At 37.4% G+C, this 26489-nt stretch overlaps 1 protein-coding gene across 2 annotated transcripts in view; it reads right to left on the bottom strand.

Moving 5' to 3' along the window:
• The window catches only part of IFT57 (intraflagellar transport 57), a 175299-nt gene that overhangs the window by 140587 nt on the left and 8223 nt on the right, over positions 1 to 26489 (bottom strand). For both annotated transcript variants that reach the window (XM_067154084.2, XM_067154083.2), the window contains exon 2: positions 2276 to 2481. In XM_067154084.2, coding sequence (XP_067010185.2) covers positions 2276 to 2481 — 206 coding nt within the window. The remainder of the gene's footprint in view (positions 1 to 2275; positions 2482 to 26489) is intronic.

Below are 26489 nucleotides of genomic sequence, written 5' to 3'. Positions count from 1 at the left end.
GTTATTTGCTTTACGTCCCACTAACTACTTTTTAAGGTCTTCGGAGACGCCGAGGTGCCGGAATTTAGTCCCGCAGGAGTTCTTTAACGTGCCAGTAAATCTATCGACACGGGGCTGTCGTATTTGAGCACCTTCAAATACCACCGGACTGAGCCAGGATCGAACCTGCCAAGTTGGGGTTAGAAGGCCAGCGTCTTAACCGTCTGAGCCACTCAGCCCGGCCGGTCATTGATGTTAGAGAACATTGTAGCAGGGAGAGACTCGTGGTCACTCGGTAGAAAGTAGTCACATCAGGCAGCAGTTGAGCCTGCCAATTAGCCGTGTCCCACAGGGTAAAGCACAAAGACAGTACGTAGAGAACTCGTCGAGTGTTTAAGGAGACTGTAGCCGCAGTCCGCGTTTAACTTGGAAAGAGTTCTGTGTTGCAGTCTTGAAGATTCCAGAGGAGCCCTACAGCGAGGAATCACGAGAGAAGCAAGAAGAAAGAAGCTTCAAAATCTGAGATAAGTATCGACTAGTTTAACCCATTGCCTTGCAATGACAGAAATTTCTGTCATTGTCCGCGGGTTCCCATAAATGCAATGACGGAAATTTCCATCCACTCTCTTTATTGCTTTGTTGAGCTTTCCACGGATACATATCGATATTTCTTTGCAATCCCAACATGTCTACAAGATGTTGGTAATTGTATTTCAGCTATCTTTGCCCTTCAGCTACGTATTTCGCCACCAAAGGGTCTAAATATGATCGAGTAAACTGCTACGTAAAGCTTTAGTGAAGGTAAAGTCAACGTGATGGCTGAGTCGGATGAAGCTTGAATATTACGTTGTTTGGAGGAAAGCGATGTCGGTGACGGTTTTTCCGATGAAAGTGATACTGAATTACCTTCGAGTGACGTTAACATTAGTAATTCCGAAGAATTAGATGACATTATTGAAGAAAATGAAGACGGGGACGCAGGTGGGCATGTGCAAAACCTAGAAGACTGAAAGTGTACACAAACAGAAAATGTACCAAATAATATGTGATGTATTATAGATGGAGAACTGAACTCTGTGGTACCAAGAAGATTAGGCGAGAATCCAGAGAAGGCTGAAGTAATTAATCACATGCTGAATCCTGAAAAAAAAAAAAAACAGGCCCAGCTTTTCCAGTTTCAGGGGTGATGTTGCGGAGCAAACTTTGGAGGGTGTTGTTCTGCCTGATTATCGAACCAGAGCCGGCCCAGTGCAGGAAGTACACCAGTGAGGTTACAAGGAAAACACTGCGGTCACTTCCCTGTCAAAATAACAGCAACAACAAGCAAGGCATCTCCATCAAGAAGGTGCGAGGTCTGCTATGACTGCAGGGGAAAAAATCCCAAGGGAAAGAACAGGGGTGAATCCCGCTATGAATGTGATAAGTGTAAGGTGGCACTGCATGTATATGAGTGTTTAAAGATCTACCACACTATGTTGAAGTATTGTTAGAACGTGAACTGTTTTTCAGTGTGTTAACTTGCTGTAGCAAAAGTGTTCTCTTTTAAGCCAGATTAAATCGCAATCAGTGTATATTTATTTTCAAGAAAAATTGCAGTTCAATGGGTTAAGAGACTTTAAAGACTGAAGGAAAGTTAAAAGTGTTGTACAGTGAAATATAGAAGTGTGTGATCTTTAGGTGTCAGAGACTAACAAACTGATTATTTATCAATTTCGAGGAGAGAATATTTGCAGGTATGCTGTGTAAAGTGTTATTGCATAAATGGTATATTTTAGAATCTATTTTGAATAAATTAGAGTGAGATTTTTAAGGTGTCAGAAATTGTTTTAATTAAGGTCAATCTGATATTTGAACCCTAGTGCTGAGCCTGTCCTTTCCTTAGGATACGACAATAACCATCCCCTCCAATGAGAAAATCTCTTAGTACCAAAGAAGAGTAAGGATAGATTGATCAATAGTGTGAAGGTGGATGTGTGTTTTGTGATTTTTGTCCTAGGTAATCAGGACCAAACTAGTAACTATTAGTAATCTGGTCACAAACAATAACCTAAATGCTATTGAGACTGGCAGTAATAAGACCTCATGCTAATTGGTCAGTAACAGTAACCATCAGATTCACTATGCATTTGTTATACTGGCAGCCACGTAAAACCATCGACCATCAACACGTCAGGCCAAAAGATGTTACGAAGACCACACCAACATTTTGCCATAGTATTAGTAATAAACAATTTCAAGAGAACCTCGCTAGTACTTATATAGCCTTGAAAATACTGTACAATGAAAGAAGTCTTACTTATGTATTTGTCTAAGAGCAAATTCCTTCACACAGGTCACATATTTTAGTCTAATTAATTTTAGGAACAATTTCTCCATGGCGATGTAGTGAAGGTACTGAATGCCCGGATTCTCAACATTGATGACATCCTCGGAGGTATCAGACGCTTCCCCTGCAGACTGAGGCCTTCCATCTTCTGCCTCTCTTGCCATTTCACGGTGCATCTGCAGAGAGACAAAAAACAATCAGGCAAAAAATAGCATTCCAGAATAAATTAATTTTACCCTGCGGTGTTATTCTAACTCTCGTGGTGGTAAGACGCCACTGCACTATGTATTCTGCAGGGCTGAGGAAGTAAAGACACCGAACAAGATGCAGATAGAAGTGGTGCAAAGCTAACCCGTCTAAAAATAACGACAAAATATTGCTGTACATTTTCCTAAACACCACTTGTGCAATCGGTCCATAACGTTTTGTAAATTATATCGGTTCTATGTTCAGTTTATAGTAAATAACTAGTAAAATAACTGAGGGGTTTCATTAATGGCATTAGGCTACTAAGAGAAAGTTAAAAAAAGAATTCCAACACCATGACTGCGTATGTCACATTACTCACTATTCCGGTCAGACAAGAAAACTGTCAGAGCGCACTAGACGACTTCACTCTGGATATTTACGTGATGTGTAAGATTACTTGTATACTACTTCCATTTTTCTGATTATTGGGCAAATCATTTGATAACATATTCCTTTGGATCTTAGTAGTGTTGTGATTTCTTCTACGCAAAGATTTGTTTGTTTATACCGTTGCTAAGGGATCTTCTGCATGGAAGAAGAATGAATTTAAGTTGTTTTGTTAATTATTAGCCTATTTTTTTGACATTTTAACCTAATATTTACACTTGTTTCTCAGTTCATACAAGAACTTACAATAGTAGCCTATATCAAACAAAGTCTTGTTGGAGGTTATTTGTATAACTTCAGCTTTACTGTACATTGTGTGTGAACGAAAGCGAGTACAAGACGGTTGATGTATTCACAAAATGCTCTCAGTTACGTACAGTAATCTATTTACAACTTAACTTCCATCAAACACACACATCCACAAACCAACATTTTTAACTACTACTACTACAACTACTACTACTACTACTACTACAAAACCAATTCACATACCTCAAAAACGACTTCTACACACGTCCCATCAAAACAATTATTAAACAACAACTCAACTCTACCATCAAGACTGCCTCTTATATATATGTTGCCTGGTCAGGCTTCTAGAAGGATGTTACACAACATATCTTCTTGTAAATTCTAGAGTGCCTAGTAGTATGTATATAATGTAAGGAACATTCTACAACCATCTAGTGTCAACGATACGTTATTCTGAATGTGACAGTGTGTCGCAAAATGTTACTGTGGATTATACATCATAATACATACCTACATTATCATTTTAGACCATTATGCCTTTCAGTGTTCAGCCTGCAAACCTCTGCGAATTTACTAAACGCCACCACAATCCTCTATTTGCAACAAGTGCTGTGTCCTTATTTAGTTCTATACCTCTTATCTTTAAATCGTTAGACACTGAGTCTAACCATCGTCGTCTTGGCCTACCTCTACTTCTTTTATCCTCCATTACAGAGTCCATTATTTTCCTAAGTAACCTATCTTCCTCCATTTGCCTCATATGACCCCACCACCAAAGCTGGTTTATGCATACAGCTTCATCCATTGAGTTCATTCCTAAATTAGCCTTTATCTCCTCATTCTGAGTGTCCACTGCCATTGTTCCCACCTGTTTGTACCAGCAATCATTCTCGTTACTTTCATATCTGTTACTTCCAACTTATGAATAAGAGATCCTGAGTCCACCCAGCTTTCGCTCCCGTAAAGCAAAGTTGGTCTGAAAACAGACCATGTAAAGTTAGTTTCGTCTGGGAGCTGACTTCCTTCTTACAGAATACTGCTGATCGCAACTGCGAGCTCACTGCATTAGCTTTACAACACCATGATTCAATCTCACTTAATATATTACCATCCTGGGAGAACACACAACCTAAATACTTGAAATTATCTACCTGTTCTAGCTTTGTATCACCAATCTGGCATTCAATTCTGTTAAATTTCTTACCTTCTGACATCAATTTATCTTCAAAAGGCTAATTTTCATATCATACTCACTGCACCTATTTTCAAGTTCCAAGATATTAGACTGCAGGCTTTCAGCACAATCTGCCAGTAAGACCAGGTCGTCAGCATAGGCCAGACTGCTTACTACATTTCCACCTAACTGAATCCCTCCCTACCTTTCAGCAGATGATCCATGTAAACTACGAACAACAAAGGTGAAAGATTACAGCCTTGTCTAACCATCAATTCTCACTGAAGCCCAATTGTCAACATAAATGCCTTTGATTGATTTTAATAATCTACCTTTAATTACATAGTCCCCACTATGGCAAACATCTTTTCCCTTGGTACCCTGTCATATGCTTTCTCTAGATTTACAAAACATAAACACAACTGCCTATTCCTCTTGTAGCATTTTTCAATTGCATGGTGCATACTGAAAATATGATCCTGACAGCCCCTCTGTGGTCTGAAACCACACTGGTTTTCATCCAACTTCCTCTCGACCACTGATCGCACCCTCCCTTCCAAGATGACAGTGAAAACTTTGCCTGGTACACTAATCAATGAGATACCTCGATAATTGATGCAATCCTTCCTGTTCCCTTGCTTATAGATAGGTGCAATTACTGCTTTTGTCCAATTTGAAGGTACCTTACCAACACTCCATGCTAATTTTACTACTCTATGAAGCCATTTCATCCCTGCCTTCCCATTTTAGGTCTAATTTCATCTATTCCTGCTGTTTTATTACAATGGTGTTTATTTACCATCCTTTCCACTTCCTCCAGCGTAATTTCACCAACATCATTTTAATCCTCACCACGAGCTTGGTTGTTTGCAACACCACCAGGAAGCTTTTACGTTGAGAAGATGTTCAAAATATTCCCTCCACCTCTCCAGTGATTCCCTGGGATCTATTATGAGTTCACCTGAATTACTCAAAACATTGTTCATTTCCTTTTTCCCTCCCTTCCTAAGATTCTTTATTACTGTCCAGAAAGGTTTCCTTGCTGCTTGACCAAGCCTTTCCAGGTTCTTACCCAAATCTTCCCACGACTTCTGTTTGGATTCAACAACTATTTGTTTTGCTCTGTTTCCTTCATCTAAGTACAATTCCCTGTCTGCCTCAGCCCTTGTTTGGAGCCATTTCTGATAAGCCTTCTTTTTACGTTTACAGGCTGCTCTCACTTCATCATTCCACCAAGATGTTCGCCTTTTCGCATCTTTACACACAGTTGTTCCTAGGCATTCCCTTGCTGTTTCTACTACAGCATCCCTGTGTGCCACCCATTCTCATTCTATATCCTGAACCTGCTTACTGTCTACTGTTCGAAACTTCTCACGACTCATTTCCATGTACTTCTAATTTCCTCGTCCTGGAAATTTTCTACCCTTATTCATTTACAGACAGATTTCTCTTTCTCTATCCTAGGCCTAGAGATACTTAGTTCACTACAGATCAGATAGTGGTCTGTATCTTTGAAAAATCCCTGGAAAACTCATACATTCCTAACAGATTTCCTGAATTCGAAGTTGGTTAAGATATAGTCTATTATGGATCTGGTACCCCTAGCCTCCCATGTGTAGCGGTGAATAGCCTTATGCTTGAAGAATGTATTCGTAACTGCTAAACCCATTCTAGCACAGAAGTCCAGCAAACGCTTCCCATCGCATTAGCTTCCATAACTTCCCCACATTTACCAATTACCTTTTCATATCCTTCAGTTCTATTTCCAACTCACGCATTGAAATCACCTATTAGCACTATCCTATCCTTGCTGTTGACCCTAAAACGATGTCACTCAATGCTTCATAAAACTTGTCAACTTCATCCTCATCTGCACCCTAACATGGTAAATACACGGAGGCAATTCTAGTCCTAATTCCTCCAACTGACAAATCTACCCACATCATTCGCTCATCTACGTGCCTAACAGAAACTATGTTGCGTGCAATGGTATTCCTGATAAAGAGCCCTACCCCAGACTCTGCCCTTCCCTTTCTAACACCTGTCAAGTACACTTTATAATCTCCTCTCTCTTCCTCGTTATCTCCCCTTACCCGAATATCACTTACTCCTAGCACATCCAAATGCATCCTCCTTGCTGACTCAGCCAGTTCTACTTTCTTTCTTCCATAAGCCAAATTAATACTGATAGCTCCCCATCGAATTCCATTTCGTTCGCCAAGTTGTTTCCAAGGAGTCCTTCGCCTGTGAAATGGGCATGGGACTCCGTTACTCCCATAGGTCCGAGGCTTGCATAAAATGTTCTGAGCTCGGTAAATTCATGAAGCATGATGCTACCCTACTTACACATAATCCAAGTGAGGATCTCTTCTCTAACGGGTTATGGACCACTGGTGGATTGTATAGTCCTAGCAGCCTATCAATCAATCAATACTGATCTGCATTTAGGGCAGTCGCCCAGGTGGCAGATTCCCTATCTGTTGCTTTCCTACCCTTTTCCGAAATGATTTCAAAGAAATTGGAAATTTATTGAACATCTCCCTTGGTAAGTTATTCCAATCCCTAACTCCCCTTCCTATAAATGAATATTTGCCCCAGTTTGTCCTCTTGAATTAAAACTTTATCTTCATATCGTGATCTTTCCTACTTTTATAAACGCCATTCAAACCTATTCGTCTACTAATGTCATTCCACGCCATCTCTCCGCTGACAGCTCGGAACATACCACTTATTACAAGTGATGAAAATCATTTTTCGTCCGTATTGAAAGTTTCATAAACTGTATATAGGATAACATCTTTTGTTTATTTCCACCTATTCAATACATTACAAGAAGTTGGCATTTATTTTAAAACATTATTCAGATGAGACATGTTTCGCCTCTCACTTTGAGGCATCTTCAGTCATTATCAAAAACCTTATTATTTTACCAGGCATCTGGTTAAAGATATTCAAAAATGTGTTTGATGATTATAAGAGAGGTAAGATTTACGTTAGTTATAAACATGTTCATGAAGTAACTAAAAATCCAATATATTGATAAAAACATATGTAGTTCTTTGTTGAATAGGACTTGTTTGATTCTAATATAATAAGAGAAGGTGGCTTGAAGCCGTAGTCGTTAATAGATGTCTAATACATAGTGGAAGGCATAAAATATCAGTTCTATGAGAATATACATTACATTCAAATGATACTAAAAACTAGTGGATTCAAAGGTAGTACATATAAAATGTTCAATGAAATAACTATGTTCTAATAAAATGATAAACACATATGTAGTTCTTTGTTGATTAGGACGTCGTAAGATTGTACGGCTTAAAGCCGTAGTCATTAATGGATGTCTAATACATAGTGGAAGGCATATGAAATCAGTTCAATGAGAATATATAATACAAACAATTGATACATAAAAACTGGTAGATTCATAAGAGGTACATTTAAAAATGAAGGCGTCATGTGACTATAAAAGACAGTTGATGGCTTAAAGCCGTAGTCAAGGTTTGAAATGTAGGTCAAATAACTGCTAAATATATGATAAAAAGATATAAGTCAAAATATACAGCTTAGTATAAAAAATATGAAGGAAAAACATTCCAATTGCTTGAGAAAAGTTACTTGACGTTGGCATGCGTATGTCCGTGATATTTATTGGTCAACATTTCGTAGGTTATTTTAGATTTATTCGGCAAGATTGCGTTGACAAGAAGTTCACCAGATGTTTATAGTTGGCCTAATTTGTAAAAAGAAAGTTGCAGAGATGATGATGGGTGGAAATTCTCAACGTTGGTATGGTTTTTTTTTTTGACGTGAAGGTTGGAGAGCTGTTGTGTTCTTCTTCGATGACAATATATTTTATAAAACGTTGATTGTAAATAATTTATACTATTGAAGAGTATTATGGAAGTTTGATGAAGCTGTTGAATTATTGTTGTTATAGAATGGTTCTGAAATGAAGAAAAAAACTGTAGTTAATTTTGACGAAAATGAAAGAAAACATGGGAAGGTTTTGTTTAAGTGTTGTTAGTGAGAAAATGTTGGTGCTTACCTATGGCGTTGTAGGCCCATTTAACAAGCTGTGTGAGGCGCTATTAGGATACTAATGGTCACTAACGGTTTTTACTCCTTGTGTTGTACGTATGTCGACTGGCTAGAGGGGGGTGGGTAGGAGGGGACGGAGTTGTAGGCTTGTGATTCGTGAACGGGAGGGAGTTGTGAATGGTAGGGGAAGCGGAGGGGCGTGTATCATTTATTGGTTTCTGAATGGCGCGTGAAGGGGAATTACGTAAGATGGGAGGGGGAGGGGGGTATGATGTATTTGTTGACGTAGGGGTGTTTGTTGATACTGTTTTGAAAATATTAAAAAACTTTTTGTCCTGAAGGTTTACATTATTGAATAATGTTACTATTTGGTCATATAAAGGGCTTCTATTGTCTATTGGATCATTTAAATTTTTATTAGCATTGAATTTTTGGTCCAAAAATATGTATAAATTTTCGAATTCGGTCATAAGTCTACCTTTTTTTACTGTTTTTAAAATTTGAAGGTCCTGTTCAATTGTGGTAAAGTTGTGCCCCGTTTCTTTCATGTGATTGCTCATTGCTGAGTGTTTATTATGTTTCTGAGCATTGAAATGTTCTGTGTACCTAGTTATGAAGCTTCTTCCTGTCCGATGTATGAGCTGAGGCACTCATTACATTTTAATCTATAGATACCGGAGCCTGAGTATTTATTATTTTCTGAATTTATTGTATTATGGTTGAAGAAAATTTTTTGGTTTGAATTTTGAGTTTTGAAAGCTATTTTGATCTCTTGATTTTTTAAGGTGTTGGTTACTTGGTGTATGATTGGGTTGGTGTATGTAAAGGTTGCGAACTTTGATTTTTCATTTTTTATTGGGGAGAGGTTTGTGAATAGTTTCAATTTAACTTTATTGATTAGTTTGTCTATGATAGAGGGATTATATCCATTAAAAGTGGCTATTTCTTTTATTGTATTTATTTCCTTTTTAAAACTGGTCGCTGAAAGGGGGATTTTTAGAGCTCTGTACACCATACTATAAAATGAGGACTGTTTGTGTGATTGTGGATGAAGGGAACTTTGTTTAATAGTTATAGGTGTGAATGAGGGTTTTCTGTAAATTTGGAAATCAAACTTATTGGAAGTTCTTGTTATTGTGATGTCAAGAAAATTAATTGATTTGCGGTTCTCGTCCTCTTTAGTGAATTTAATATTGTTATCCAGATTATTTAAATAAGTTAATATGTTTTCACTATTGTTGAGGTTTTTGTCGATTATTACTAGCGTGTCATCAACATAGCGTAGCCAGAGATTTAATCCATTGATGTTATTTATTATTTTGCTGTTTTCGAGGTTTTCCATATAAATTTCAGCAAGTATTCCGGATAAAGGGTCTCCCATGGCCAGGCCTTCCTGTTTGTATATTTTATTGTTGAAAGTGAAAAAGTTGTTTTGTAAGACGAAGTTTAGTACTTTTAAGAATTCTTCTATTTCTATTTTGCTTAAATGGCTATGTTTGGAAAGATTGTTTTTTTATTATTTCTATAGTTTTTTTAGCGGGAATGTTTGAATACATGTTAATGACGTCGAAAGAGCACAATGTGTGATTAGGTTTTAAGTTAAATTTTTTTAGAGTTTCACATAGTTCTATTGAATTTTTGGGGTGTTTGTTATGGAATTTGAAATGTTTTTTGAGAAATTTCTGGAGGAATTGTGAAGTTTTATATGTCGGGCTGTTTTGGCTGTTTATGATTGGTCGAATGGGAACGTCCTTTTTATGTACCTTCGGTAGTGATCTGACGGTGGGTAGTTTGGGGTTCATATTAATGAGACTTTGGTATTCATGTTCATTAAATAAAAATGAAGAGTTTTTTAAAAGTGTTTTTAGATTACGTTGAGTTTTTGTAGTGGGATCCTTTGAGATTATTGTGTAGGTCTCATTAGAGAAGAACTCCTCTGTTTTATGAATGTAATCTTGTTTTTTCATTAAGATTACAGTATTGCCTTTGTCGGCTTTAGTTATTATTATGTTATTAGTGTCCACTTTTTTTCTTAATTCTTGGATCTGTTTTAGTGAGGACAAGTTATTTTTGTTAAAAATTTCTTTTACAAGGGCAGGTAATTTCTTTTTAATTTCGTATTTTATGTCGTTTTGTTTGTCTATTGGAATTTGTTTCTTTATGTTTGTTTCAGCTTCGGCTATTGTAGTGATTATATCTTCTGCTTTATGTGGGTTGGGCCAATTATGTTTTAGGCCTTGGTTGAATAAACGTGTTTCTTTATCTGTAAAGGTGACGTCGGATAGATTAATTGTAGTTGGAATATTGTTCCAAGGAGAGGGGGTTATTTTTATATTACTGTTCCGGTTCATTGATTTTGCTTTTTCTTCTTTTAAGTGTGTCAATTTGCGATTTAGTGTTTCTTGTTTTTTGTTCAATGCAATCTGTATTTTATATGTAATGTGTTGTTGATAAGAAAGCCATTCTAGCGGTGATAACGATTGTGCGAGAATCAAATGTTCGCGATAAAGTTGTGTATTTAATAAGGATTTCTTTCTATACAATAGTTTTATCTCATTTTTGAGCCAAAGGTTGTTGATTTTGTTTTGAATATCGTTAGATTTATGTTTCGGAATGTTTTTCCTTTGAGTCGATTTTAGAAATTTCGGCTTCATAACTAGGTACACAGAACATTTCAATGCTCAGAAACATAATAAACACTCAGCAATGAGCAATCACTTGAAAGAAACGGGGCACAACTTTACCACAATTGAACATGACCTTCAAATTTTAAAAACAGTAAAAAAAGGTAGACTTATGACCGAATTCGAAAATTTATACATATTTTTGGACCAAAAATTCAATGCTAATAAAAATTTAAATGATCCAATAGACAATAGAAGCCCTTTATATGACCAAATAGTAACATTATTCAATAATGTAAACCTTCAGGACAAAAAGATTTTTAATATTTTCAAAACAGTATCAACAAACACCCCTACGTCAACAAATACATCATACCCCCCTCCCCCTCCCATCTTACGTAATTCCCCTTCACGCGCCATTCAGAAACCAATAAATGATACACGCCCCTCCGCTTCCCCTACCATTCACAACTCCCTCCCGTTCACGAATCACAAGCCTACAACTCCGTCCCCTCCTACCCACCCCCCTCTAGCCAGTCGACATACGTACAACACAAGGAGTAAAAACCGTTAGTGACCATTAGTATCCTAATAGCGCCTCACACAGCTTGTTAAATGGGCCTACAACGCCATAGGTAAGCACCAACATTTTCTCACTAACAACACTTAAACAAAACCTTCCCATGTTTTCTTTCATTTTCGTCAAAATTAACTACAGTTTTTTTCTTCATTTCAGAACCATTCTATAACAACAATAATTCAACAGCTTCATCAAACTTCCATAATACTCTTCAATAGTATAAATTATTTACAATCAACGTTTTATAAAATATATTGTCATCGAAGAAGAACACAACAGCTCTCCAACCTTCACGTCAAAAAAAAAACCATACCAACGTTGAGAATTTCCACCCATCATCATCTCTGCAACTTTCTTTTTACAAATTAGGCCAACTATAAACATCTGGTGAACTTCTTGTCAACGCAATCTTGCCGAATAAATCTAAAATAACCTACGAAATGTTGACCAATAAATATCACGGACATACGCATGCCAACGTCAAGTAACTTTCGTCAAGCAATTGGAATGTTTTTCCTTCATATTTTTTATACTAAGCTGTATATTTTGACTTATATCTTTTTATCATATATTTAGCAGTTATTTGACCTACATTTCAAACCTTGACTACGGCTTTAAGCCATCAACTGTCTTTTATAGTCACATGACGCCTTCATTTTTAAATGTACCTCTTATGAATCTACCAGTTTTTATGTATCAATTGTTTGTATTATATATTCTCATTGAAATGATTTCATATGCCTTCCACTATGTATTAGACATCTATTAATGACTACGGCTTTAAGCCGTACAATCTTACGACGTCCTAATCAACAAAGAACTACATATGTGTTTATCATTTTATTAGACCATAGTTATTTCATTGAACATTTTATATGTACTACCTTTGAATCCACTAGTTTTTAGTATCATTTGAATGTAATGTATATTCTCATAGAACTGATATTTTATGCCTTCCACTATGTATTAGACATCTATTAACGACTACGGCTTCAAGCCACCTTCTCTTATTATAGTAGAATCAAACAAGTCCTATTCAACAAAGAACTACATATGTTTTTATCAATATATTGGATTTTTAGTTACTTCATGAACATGTTTATAACTAACGTAAATCTTACCTCTCTTATAATCATCAAACACATTTTTGAATATCTTTAACCAGATGCCTGGTAAAATAATAAGGTTTTTGATAATGACTGAAGATGCCTCAAAGTGAGAGGCGAAACATGTCTCATCTGAATAATGTTTTAAAATAAATGCCAACTTCTTGTAATGTATTGAATAGGTGGAAATAAACAAAAGATATTATCCTATATACAGTTTATGAAACTTTCAATACGGACGAAAAATGATTTTCATCACTTGTAGTAATAACGCCAACCAGGCTAATAAAAACAAGTATCTAAACCTTAAAACAAAAATTAGCAAGATCTCTAAAGATATTCAATTCCTAAAAGAATGTGTAAGATCCAATCTAGTGCCGAAATTTCTAAAATCGACTCAAAGGAAAAACATTCCGAAACATAAATCTAACGATATTCAAAACAAAATCAACAACCTTTGGCTCAAAAATGAGATAAAACTATTGTATAGAAAGAAATCCTTATTAAATACACAACTTTATCGCGAACATTTGATTCTCGCACAATCGTTATCACCGCTAGAATGGCTTTCTTATCAACAACACATTACATATAAAATACAGATTGCATTGAACAAAAAACAAGAAACACTAAATCGCAAATTGACACACTTAAAAGAAGAAAAAGCAAAATCAATGAACCGGAACAGTAATATAAAAATAACCCCCTCTCCTTGGAACAATATTCCAACTACAATTAATCTATCCGACGTCACCTTTACAGATAAAGAAACACGTTTATTCAACCAAGGCCTAAAACATAATTGGCCCAACCCACATAAAGCAGAAGATATAATCACTACAATAGCCGAAGCTGAAACAAACATAAACAAACAAATTCCAATAGACAAACAAAACGACATAAAATACGAAATTAAAAAGAAATTACCTGCCCTTGTAAAAGAAATTTTTAACAAAAATAACTTGTCCTCACTAAAACAGATCCAAGAATTAAGAAAAAAAGTGGACACTAATAACATAATAATAACTAAAGCCGACAAAGGCAATACTGTAGTCTTAATGAAAAAACAAGATTACATTCATAAAACAGAGGAGTTCTTCTCTAATGAGACCTACACAATAATCTCAAAGGATCCCACTACAAAAACTCAACGTAATCTAAAAACACTTTTAAAAAACTCTTCATTTTTATTTAATGAACATGAATACCAAAGTCTCATTAATATGAACCCCAAACTACCCACCGTCAGATCACTACCGAAGGTACATAAAAAGGACGTTCCCATTCGACCAATCATAAACAGCCAAAACAGCCCGACATATAAAACTTCACAATTCCTCCAGAAAGTTCTCAAAAAACATTTCAAATTCCATAACAAACACCCCAAAAATTCAATAGAACTATGTGAAACTCTAAAAAAATTTAACTTAAAACCTAATCACACATTGTGCTCTTTCGACGTCATTAACATGTATTCAAACATTCCCGCTAAAAAAACTATAGAAATAATAAAAAACAATCTTTCCAAACATAGCCATTTAAGCAAAATAGAAATAGAAGAATTCTTAAAAGTACTAAACTTCGTCTTACAAAACAACTTTTTCACTTTCAACAATAAAATATACAAACAGGAAGGCCTGGCCATGGGAGACCCTTTATCCGGAATACTTGCTGAAATTTATATGGAAAACCTTGAAAACAGCAAAATAATAAATAACATCAATGGATTAAATCTCTGGCTACGCTATGTTGATGACACGCTAGTAATAATCGACAAAAACCTCAACAATAGTGAAAACATATTAACTTATTTAAATAATCTGGATAACAATATTAAATTCACTAAAGAGGACGAGAACCACAAATCAATTAATTTTCTTGACATCACAATAACAAGAACTTCCAATAAGTTTGATTTCCAAATTTACAGAAAACCCTCATTCACACCTATAACTATTAAACAAAGTTCCCTTCATCCACAATCACACAAACAGTCCTCATTTTATAGTATGGTGTACAGAGCTCTAAAAATCCCCCTTTCAGCGACCAATTTTAAAAAAGAAATAAATACAATAAAAGAAATAGCCACTTTTAATGGATATAATCCCTCTATCATAGACAAACTAATCAATAAAGTTAAACTGAAACTATTCACAAACCTCTCCCCAATAAAAAATGAAAAATCAAAGTTCGCAACCTTTACATACACCAACCCAATCATACACCAAGTAACCAACACCTTAAAAAATCAAGAGATCAAAATAGCTTTCAAAACTCAAAATTCAAACCAAAAAATTTTCTTCAACCATAATACAGTAAATTCAGAAAATAATAAATACTCAGGCTCCGGTATCTATAGATTAAAATGTAATGAGTGCCTCAGCTCATACATCGGACAGGAAGAAGCTTCATAACTAGGTACACAGAACATTTCAATGCTCAGAAACATAATAAACACTCAGCAATGAGCAATCACATGAAAGAAACGGGGCACAACTTTACCACAATTGAACAGGACCGTCAAATTTTAAAAACAGTAAAAAAAGGTAGACTTATGACCGAATTCGAAAATTTATACATATTTTTGGACCAAAAATTCAATGTTAATAAAAATTTAAATGATCCAATAGACAATAGAAGCCCTTTATATGACCAAATAGTAACATTATTCAATAATGTAAACCTTCAGGACAAAAAGTTTTTTAATATTTTCAAAACAGTATCAACAAACACCCCTACGTCAACAAATACATCATACCCCCCTCCCCCTCCCATCTTACGTAATTCCCCTTCACGCGCCATTCAGAAACCAATAAATGATACACGCCCCTCCGCTTCCCCTACCATTCACAACTCCCTCCCGTTCACGAATCACAAGCCTACAACTCCGTCCCCTCCTACCCACCCCCCTCTAGCCAGTCGACATACGTACAACACAAGGAGTAAAAACCGTTAGTGACCATTAGTATCCTAATAGCGCCTCACACAGCTTGTTAAATGGGCCTACAACGCCATAGGTAAGCACCAACATTTTCTCACTAACAACACTTAAACAAAACCTTCCCATGTTTTCTTTCATTTTCGTCAAAATTAACTACAGTTTTTTCCTTCATTTCAGAACCATTCTATAACAACAATAATTCAACAGCTTCATCAAACTTCCATAATACTCTTCAATAGTATAAATTATTTACAATCAACGTTTTATAAAATATATTGTCATCGAAGAAGAAAACAACAGCTCTCCAACCTTCACGTCAAAAAAAAAAAAAAATACCAACGTTGAGAATTTCCACCCATCATCATCTCTGCAACTTTCTTTTTACAAATTAGGCCAACTATAAACATCTGGTGAACTTCTTGTCAACGCAATCTTGCCGAATAAATCTAAAATAACATACGAAATGTTGACCAATAAATATCACGGACATACGCATGCCAACGTCAAGTAACTTTTCTCAAGCAATTGGAATGTTTTTCCTTCATATTTTTTATACTAAGCTGTATATTTTGACTTATATCTTTTTATCATATATTTAGCAGTTATTTGACCTACATTTCAAACCTTGACTACGGCTTTAAGCCATCAACTGTCTTTTATAGTCACATGACGCCTTCATTTTTAAATGTACCTCTTATGAATCTACCAGTTTTTATGTATCAATTGTTTGTATTATATATTCTCATTGAACTGATTTCATATGCCTTCCACTATGTATTAGACATCCATTAATGACTACGGCTTTAAGCCGTACAATCTTACGACGTCCTAATCAACAAAGAACTACATATGTGTTTATCATTTTATTAGAACATAGTTATTTCATTGAACATTTTATATGTACTACCTTTGAATCCACTAGTTTTTAGTATCATTTGAATGTAATGTATATTCTCATAGAACTGATTTTTATGCCTTCCACTATGTATTAGACATCTATTAACGACTACGGCTTCAAGCCACCTTCTCTTATTATATTAGAATCAAACAAGTCCTATTCAACAAAGAACTACATATGTTTTTATCAATATATTGGATTTTTAGTTACTTCATGAACATGTTTATAACTAACGTAAATCTTACCTCTCTTATAATCATCAAACACATTTTTGAATATCTTTAACCAGATGCCTGGTAAAATAATAAGGTTTTTGATAATGACTGAAGATGCCTCAAAGTGAGAGGCGAAACATGTCTCATCTGAATAATGTTTTAAAATAAATGCCAACTTTTTGTAATGTATTGAATAGGTGGAAATAAACAAAAGATATTATCCTATATACAGTTTACATACCACTTAGTCGAGCAGCTCTTCTTCTTTCTCTCAATTCTTCCCAACCCAAACATTGCAACATTTTTGTAACGCTACTCTTTTGTCGGAAATCACCCAGAACAAATCGAGCTGCTTTTCTTTGGATTTTTTCCAGTTCTTGAATCAGGTAATCCTGGTGAGGGTCCCATACACTGGAACCATACTCTAGTTGGGGTCTTACCAGAGACTTATATGCACTCTCCTTTACATCCTTACTACAACCCCTAAACACCCTCATAACCATGTGTAGAGATCGGTACCCTTTATTTACAATCCCATTTATGTGATTACCCCAGTGAAGATCTTTCCTTATATTAACACCTAGATACTTACAATGATCCCCAAAAGGAACTTTCACCCCCATCAACGCAGTAATTAAAACTGAGAGGACTTTTCCTATTTGTGAAACTCACAACCTGACTTTTAGCCCCGTTTATCAACATACCATTGCCTGCTGTCCATCTCACAACATTTTCGAGGTCACGTTGCAGTTGCTCACAATCTTGTAACTTATTTATCACTCTATAGAGAAAAACATCATCCGCAAAAAGCCTTACCTCCGATTCCACTCCTTTACTCATATCATTTATATATATAAGAAAACATAAAGGTCCGATAACACTGCCCTGAGGAACTCCCCTCTCAACTATTACAGGGTCAGACAAAACTTCACCTACTCTAACTCTCTGAGATCTATTTTCTAGAAATATAGCAACCCATTCAGTCACTCTTTTGTCTAGTCCAATTGCACTCATTTTTGCCAGTAGTCTCCCATGATCCACCCTATCAAATGCTTTAGACATGTCAATCGCGATACAGTCCATTTGACCTCCAGAATCCAAGATATCTGCTATATCTTGCTGGAATCCTACAAGTTGAGCTTCAGTGGAATAACCTTTCCTAAAACCGAATTGCCTTCTATCGAACCAGTTATTAATTTCACAAACATGTCTAATATAATCAGAAATAATGCCTTCCCAAAGCTTACATACAATGCATGTCAAACTTACTGGCCTGTAATTTTCAGCTTTATGTCTATCACCCTTTCCTTTATACACAGGGGCTACTATAGCAACTCTCCATTCATCTGGTATAGCTCCTTCGACCAAACAATAATCAAATAAGTACTTCAGATATGGTACTACATTCCAACCCATTGTCTTTAGTATATCCCCAGAAATCTGATCAATTCCAGCCGCTTTTCTAGTTTTCAACTTTTGTATCTTATTGTAAATGTCATTGTTATCATACGTAAATTTTATTACTTCTTTGGCCTTAGTCTCTTCCTCTATCTCGACATTATCCTTGTAACCAACAATCTTTACATACTGCTGACTGAATACTTCTGCCTTTTGAAGATCCTCACATACACACTCCCCTTGTTCATTAATTATTCCTGGAATGTCCTTCTTGGAACCTGTTTCTGCCTTAAAATACCTATACATACCCTTCCATTTTTCACTAAAATTTGTATGACTGCCAATTATGCTTGCCATCATGTTATCCTTAGCTGCCTTCTTTGCTAGATTCAATTTTCTAGTAAGTTCCTTCAATTTCTCCTTACTTCCACAGCCATTTCTAACTCTATTTCTTTCCAGTCTGCACCTCCTTCTTAGTCTCTTTATTTCTCTATTATAATAAGGTGGGTCTTTACCATTCCTTACCACCCTTAAAGGTACAAACCTGTTTTTGCATTCCTCAACAATTTCTTTAAACCCATCCCAGAGTCTGTTTATATTTTTATTTACCGTTTTCCACTGATCATAGTTACTTTTTAGAAACTGCCTCATACCTGCTTTATCAGCCATATGGTACTGCCTAACAGTCCTACTTTTAAGACCTTCCTTTCTATCGCATTTATTTTTAACTACCACAAAAACAGCTTCATGATCACTAATACCATGTATTACTTCAGTTTCCCTATAGAGCTTATCTGGTTTTATCAGCACCACATCCAGGATATTTTTCCCTCTGGTTGGTTCCATCACTTTCTGAATCAGCTGTCCTTCCCATATTAACTTATTTGCCATTTGTTGGTCATGCTTCCTGTCGTTCGCATTTCCTTCCCAATTGACATCTGGCAAATTCAGATCTCCCGCTACAATCACATTTCTTTCCATGTCGTTTCCCACATAGCTGACTATCCTATCAAATAATTCCGAATCCGCATCAGTGCTACCCTTTCCCGATCTGTACACTCCAAATATATCAAGTTGCCTATTATCTTTAGAAATGAGCCTTACACCTAGAATTTCATGTGTCTCATCTTTAACTTTTTCGTAGCTTACAAATTCTTCTTTCACCAGAATGAAAACTCCCCCTCCCACCTTTCCTATCCTATCTCTACGATACACACTCCAGTGCCGTGAGAAAATTTCTGCATCCATTATATCATTTCTCAGCCATGATTCAACTCCTATTACAATATCTGGTAAATATATATCTATTAAATTACTTAATTCTATTCCTTTCTTTACAATACTTCTACAATTCAGCACTAACAATTTTATGTCATCCCTACTTGATTTCCAGTTCCCTGTTCCCTTATCACCGCTCCCTAGGCCATCCCGTTTCCCTGAATGTACCTCCCTATTACCCTTCCAAACAAATTTCCTAACTTATACGTACCACTGCGGTTTAAATGAAGGCCATCTGAGCGCAGATCCCTATCTCCTACCCACCCATTAGGATCTAGAAATTTCACTCCCAGTTTCCCACATACCCACTCCATAGTCTCATTTAAATCCCCAATCACCTTCCAGTCAGTATCCCTCCTACACAGTATTCCACTAATAACAATCTCCGCTTTCTTAAACTTCACCCGTGCTGCATTTACACAGGTATGGCCATGACTCAGAATATGTCCGAGATGCCCACTCCCATTCCATAGCAACTGGTATCCCGACTCTCAGGACCACTTACTAGGCCACTCAGTGTTGTTGTTGTTGCTATTTTGCTTTACGTCGCACCGATACAGATATGTCTTATGGCGACGATGGGATAGGAGGCGCCTAGGAAGTGGAAGGAAGCGGCCATGGCCTTAATTAAGGTACAGTCCCGGCATATGCCTGGTGTGAAAATGGGAAACCACGGAAAACCATCTTCAGGGCTGCCGACAGTGGGGCTCGAACCCACTATCTCCCGATTACTGGACACTGGCCGCACTTAAGTGACTGCAGCTATCGAGCTCGGTACTCAGTGTTGCCCATGGTTCATGAACTAGGATGTGACTACAGTAACCCACACCATGAACAACCTCGTATATACAGGTAATAATAAATCGAAAGGGGAGTAGCAGCCTTTCGGAAATTGCAAGGGCAGCAGTGATAGCCTTGTAATAATACTCAACATGGCTTAGCTGTGCTGATACTGCTACACGGCTGAAAGCAACGGGAAACTACAGCCGTAACTAACTCCCGAGGACATGCAGGTCTCTCAGTATGAGTGATGTACTGAGGATGGCTTCCTCCCAGGTTAAATATTCTAGGGGTAAAATAGTCTCCCATTCGGATCTCCGTGTGGTGACTACACGAGAGGGGCTGATCATCAGGAAGATGGATACTGACATTCTGCGAGTCAGAGCATGGAATGTTAGAAGTTTGAATCGTTGTGTTAGGCTAGAGAATCTGAAAAGGGAGATGGATAGACTAAAGTTAGATGTAGTTGGTATAAGTGAAGTTCGTTGGTAGGAAGAACAAGATTTTTGGTCAGGCGACTACCGAATTATCAACATAAAATCAAACAGGGGAAATGCAGGAGTTGGTTTAATAATGAATAAGAAAATAGGGCAGCGGGTAAGCTACTACGACGAGCATAGTGAAAGAATTATAGTCGTCAAGATAGACACCAAACCAATGCCCACCACAATAGTGCAGGTCTATATGCCTACTAGTTCAGCGGATGATGAGGAAATCAAAAGAATATACAAAGAGATAAACAATTTAATACAATATGTAAAAGGTGACGAGAATCTAATTGTGATGGGAGACTGGAATGCAGTGGTAGGCCAACGAAGAGAAGGTAATACAGAAGGAGAATATGGATTGGGACAAAGGAATGAAAGAGGAAGTCGACTGGTTGAATTCTGCACTGATCATATTTTAGTTCTTAGTAATACTTGGTTCAAACATCACAAACGACGGCTGTACACGTGGATGAGACCTGGAGACACTGGAAGGTATCAAACAGACTTCATACAGAGCTCGATAGCTGCAGTCGCTTAAGTGCGGCCAGTATCCAGAATTCGGGAGATAGTAGGTTCGAACCCCACTGTCGGCAGCCCTGAAAATGGTTTTCCATGGTTTCCCATTTTCACACCACTATCTCCCGAATACTGGATACTGGCCGCACTTAAGCAACTGCAGCTATCGAGCTCGGTGACGTGAACTCTGACCACAACTTGTTGGACATGAAATGCCATCTGAAGTTGAAAAAATTGAAGAAAGGAAGGATTGCAAGGAGATGGGATCTATACAAGTTGAAAGAAAACAGTGTGAGGGATTGTTTCAAGGAGCAAGTTGCACAAGGACTAAATGAAAAGGCTGAAGGAAACACAACAGAGGGAGAAAGGATAGTCATGAAAAATGAGGTGAGTAGGGCTGTTGAAGAAATGTCAGGAAGAAAGAAAAGATCAACTAAGAATCAGTGGATAACTCAGGAGATGCTAGACCTGATTGATGAACGACAAAAATACAAAAATGAAAGAAATGAAGAGGGTGGAAATGAATACAGGTGATTAAATATGAAGTGGATAGAAAGTGCAAGATAGCTAAGGCAGAATGGCTGAAGGAGAAGTGCAAGATTGTTGAAGGTTGTATGGTCCTAGGAAAGGTAGATGCTGCATACAGGAAAATCAAGGAAACCTTTGCAGAAAGTTAATCTAGGTGTATGAATATTAAGAGCTCAGATGGAAAGCCATTTCTAGGGAAAGAAGACAAAGCAGAAAGATGGCAGGAACATATCCAACAGTTGTATCAAGGTAAAGACGTAGATGATTTTGTTCCGGAAGAAGAGGCTATCGATACCGATGAAAGGGGAGACCCAATTTTGAGGTCAGAGTTTGACAGAGCTGTGAGAGATCTAAACAGGAACAAAGCACCTGGAATTGATGAGATGCCCTCTGAATTACTGACTGCCTTAGGGGAAACCGGCATGGCAAGGTTATTCCGTCTAGTGTGTAAGATGTATGAGACAGGAGAAGTGCCATCAGATTTTCGGCAGAATGTTGTTATACCTATTCCTAAGAAAGCCGGTGCTGACAAGTGTGAAAACTACCGCACCATTAGTTTAGTATCTCATGCCTGCAAAATTTTAACATGTACTATTTACAGAAGTATGGAAAGACAAGTAGAAGCTGAACATGATCTGACAGGATCGAATTATGAAGGACAAGCCCACGTACATGGCGTTCGTAGATCCAGAAAAGGCATTTGATAATGTTAATTAGACCGAACTATTTGAGATTCTGAAGGTGATTGGTGTCAGATACCTAGAACGAAGAATTATGTACAATCTGTATAAAAATCAGTCTGCAGTGATAAGAATCGAGGGTTTAGAAAAAGAAACAGCAATCCAGAAAGGAGTGAGGCAAGGCTGCAATTTTTCCCCTCTCCTTTTCAATGTTTACATAGACAAGGCAGTAAAGGAAATCAAAGAGAAATTTGGAAAGTGTAAAACAATTCAAGGAGAGGAAATCAAAACCTTGAGATTTACCGATGATATTGTTATTTTATATGATTCTGCGGAAGATCTGGAGAAATTGCTGAAAGGTATGGATGGAGTGTTGGGTAAGGAATACAAGATGAAAATAAATAAGTCCAAAGCAAAAGTAATGGAGTGCAGTCGAACGAAGGCAGGGGATGCAGGAAATATTAGATTAGGAAATGAAGTCTTAAAGCACGTGATGAATATTGTTACTTGGGTAGTAAAATAACTAATGATGGCAGAAGTATGCAGGACATAAAATGCAGACTAGCACAAGCAAGGAAGAGCTTTCTTAAGAAAATAAATTTTCTCACTTTTTTTTCTTGCTAGGGGCTTTACGTTGCACCGACACAGATAGGTCTTATGCCGACGATGGGATAGGAAAGGCCTAGGAGTTGGAAAGAATCAGTCGTGGCCTTAATTAAGGTACAGCCCCAGCATTTGCCTGGTGTGAAAATAGGAAACCACGGAAAACCATCTTTAGGGCTGCCGATAGTGGGATTCGAACCTACTATCTCCCGGATGCAAGCTCACAGCCGCACGCCTCTACGCGCACAGCCAACTCGCCCGGTAATTTTCCCACTTCAAACATTGATATAGGAATTCGGAAGATGTTTCTGAAGACTTTCATCTGGAGCGTGGCATTGTATGGAAGTGAAACAGGGACGATAACTAACTCAGAAAGGAGGAGGATAGAAGCTTTTGAAATGTGGTGTTACAGAAGAATGCTGAAGGTGAGGTGGATAGATTGAATCACTAATGAAGAGATACTGAATCGAATTGGTGAGAGGAGATCGATGTGGCTAAATTTGATGAGAAGAAGAGATAGAATGATAGGACACATCTTAAGACACCCAGGACTTGTTCAGTTGGTTTTTGAAGGAAGTGTAGGTGGTAAGAACGGTAGGGGTAGACCAAGGTATGAATATGACAAGCAGATTAGAGCAGATGTAGGATGCAATAGTTATGTAGAAATGAAAAGGTTAGCACAGGATAGGGTGGCGTGGAGGACTGTACCAAACCAGTCTATGGACTGCTGACTCAAACAACAACAACAATAAATAATATACTATTAATTACAGGTTCTTACATTAACTAAACTCATATAAATATATATACAGCACGTTTCACGACATAACCTCACAAATAATACGATCGTCCGAGTATGTAAATAATAATAATAATAATAATAATAATAATAATAATAATAATAATAATAATAATAACAATAATAATAGTAATAATAAGTAGATGTAAACACTTCATAGTCATGCCTCACAAGTAATAATAATAATAATAATAATAATAATAATAATAATAATAATAATAATAATAATATAATAATCATACCGTAATGATGGGCTACTTGGACAGTTAAGGTGTTACTTGGGCCCACATGAAAAAAAAGTTTTCAACTTCTGAAGCCTGTTATACAATGTGATATCGAATTACTTCACTGTTCCTTCCATTAGGTGGCATCACAGTGTAGGACTATGCACATTCAAACTAGTTTTGCAGTAATCTACTAAGCAGCTGCAAGGTCCATACAGTGGTTTGACTAAAATGACGCGATTTGTTCACTGCAAACTTTTATTTGTCTACTGTATTTTCATGGAAGCCAGAACATTGGCAAGTAAACATGTAAGCAATTACATAAAGAGCAATAACATGCCATAGGAAGACGAAGGATACGAAAGAGGGGTTAATGGCGCTGCTTGTAGCAGTGGTGGTGGCAGTGTTGCTAATGATAGGGGGAATGGAGACGAACCCAAGACCAGGTCCAGGTAATGTGGGCGCTCTTGGATGAGAAGAAATTGAGGCAATACAGGAGCTGGTAAAGGAGACCTGTCAGGCAGACCAAGTACGGGATCTGATAACGAACCAAGCTGAGGATATTAAGCAATGCATCAAGGAGATGAAAGAACTAAAGAGGAAGGTGGAAAACAACAGAGAAGAGGTAGAAATACTGCAGAAAAAGATCAAAAACCTGAAGGAGGAGCTGGTAAAGGTGAAGATGGAAAGAATTAATAGGATCAGGAAAGAAGAAGGAAAAACATTTTTAATTATGGAATTCAAGAAGGGGCCAGAGAAAATAAAGTGGACTTAGTGTATAAGGTGGTGGATGTGGTGCAAAACAAAACGAAGATCAACTTTAGCGAGGTTGACATTGATGATGTGTGTAGAGTGGGGAGAAGGAAGGGCAATAGGCCCATTAAAGTGCTGCTGTTATCCACCCTGATGGTGGATACTGTGTTAAGGAACGCAGGAAATTTAAAAGGGGAGGAAGTGTGGTTGAAGAGTGATATTGGCAGTGAAGTAATTAAAGAGTTGAGAATTCTGAGATAACATCTTTGGATAGCGAGAAAGCAAGGTTTGAGAGCATATATTAGAGATCGTCAGTTGGTAGTTGGAGACGGCCGGTGGTCACGTGTGAGGGGAGTGAACAAGCTTCAGGAAATGGATGACAAACATCAGCAGGTTAGCGAACAAACGGCGGGTGAAAGTGAAAGGAATGGCGAAGCAAGTGCCGAGTGTGCTGACGCAGTAGTAAACAATTGTGACAAAGTGACCAAAGTCCAGTGTCCAGAGGAGGAAGGAGCATCGGGTAGATCACCGAGTGAGGAGGGGTTGGTGCTGTTTTACGCAAGTGGAGCTGCAGAAAGAGAAGAAAGAAGACGCCGAGAAGGTCTGGGTAGGGGAAGGAGTCTAAGTTTAAAAGACTTGTGGGGTAAGAAAAACAAAGGGCAGGACAACAAGGCTAATAAGGAGAGTACCGAAATGAATAAAAAGGAAGACAGGGGAGCTGAGAGAGAAGGAGCGAGGGTAACAAGTAGAATGATCAACACAACAGAAGGAAATAAATTTAAGGGAGGAAGGGTAGAGGATGGAGAGGGGAATAAATAGCTATATTGGAAAATAGGATTTGTAAATATAAGGGGTACTAAATTGGGTAATGGGGGGAAGGGGGGAGGTGTGATAAAAAGTAGTGGAGAGTTTTGACATTGTGGCCCTTTTGGAGACATGGTTAGGAGAAGGAAGGAGTCTGACGAGGAAAGGGTTTGTGGTAAGGAACATAACGAAGAAAAAACGGGGGAGGAAGGGAAGAAACGCAGGCAGAATAGCATTGCTAATAAAGGAAGAAATATGCGATATGATTGAATTTTTAGAAAATCAAATGGAAGGGGTGATTTGGGTGAGGGTTAAGCTAGGTGGGGGCGAGCCTAATGAGGTATACCTGGCCTTTTTATACAACCACCCTAGTGGCTCAGTATATGCATATGATAGTTTCTTTGAGGAGCTGATAGTGGAAATTAGTGGAATTAAGAAGAAGTATGAAGAAGCGGGGATGATATTGATGGGCGACTGGACCGCGAGAATAGCGAACTTAAGTCCCATATACAATAAAGAGGAGAAAGGAATTAGGAGGAGCAAAAAGAGTAAAGATAGTGGAATAAATGGTATGGGCAGAAACTGCTTGAATTATGTTCGGCAGGTAATTTATACATTCTGAATGGATGGTGGAATGGGGATAACGAGGGGGAGTTGACATATATTACAAAGCAATGAGGGAGTGTTATCGACTTGGTAATCAGCTCGGATGAGATGTTGGTGAGAATAAATAAAATGGAGGTTGTTAACTGGGTTAAATCTCATCATGCCCCAATATCTCTAAACCTGAGGAGATTGGAACACGGGGATAGGGTGGGAAAAGGATAGAATGATAGAGAAAAGAGTATGAGATTCATTAAATATAA

Source organism: Anabrus simplex, chromosome 9, assembly GCF_040414725.1.
Source record: "Anabrus simplex isolate iqAnaSimp1 chromosome 9, ASM4041472v1, whole genome shotgun sequence".
NCBI lineage: Eukaryota > Metazoa > Arthropoda > Insecta > Orthoptera > Tettigoniidae > Anabrus > Anabrus simplex.
The sequence above is the reverse complement of the archived record's forward strand: the minus strand, read 5'-3'. Positions and strand labels throughout refer to the sequence as shown.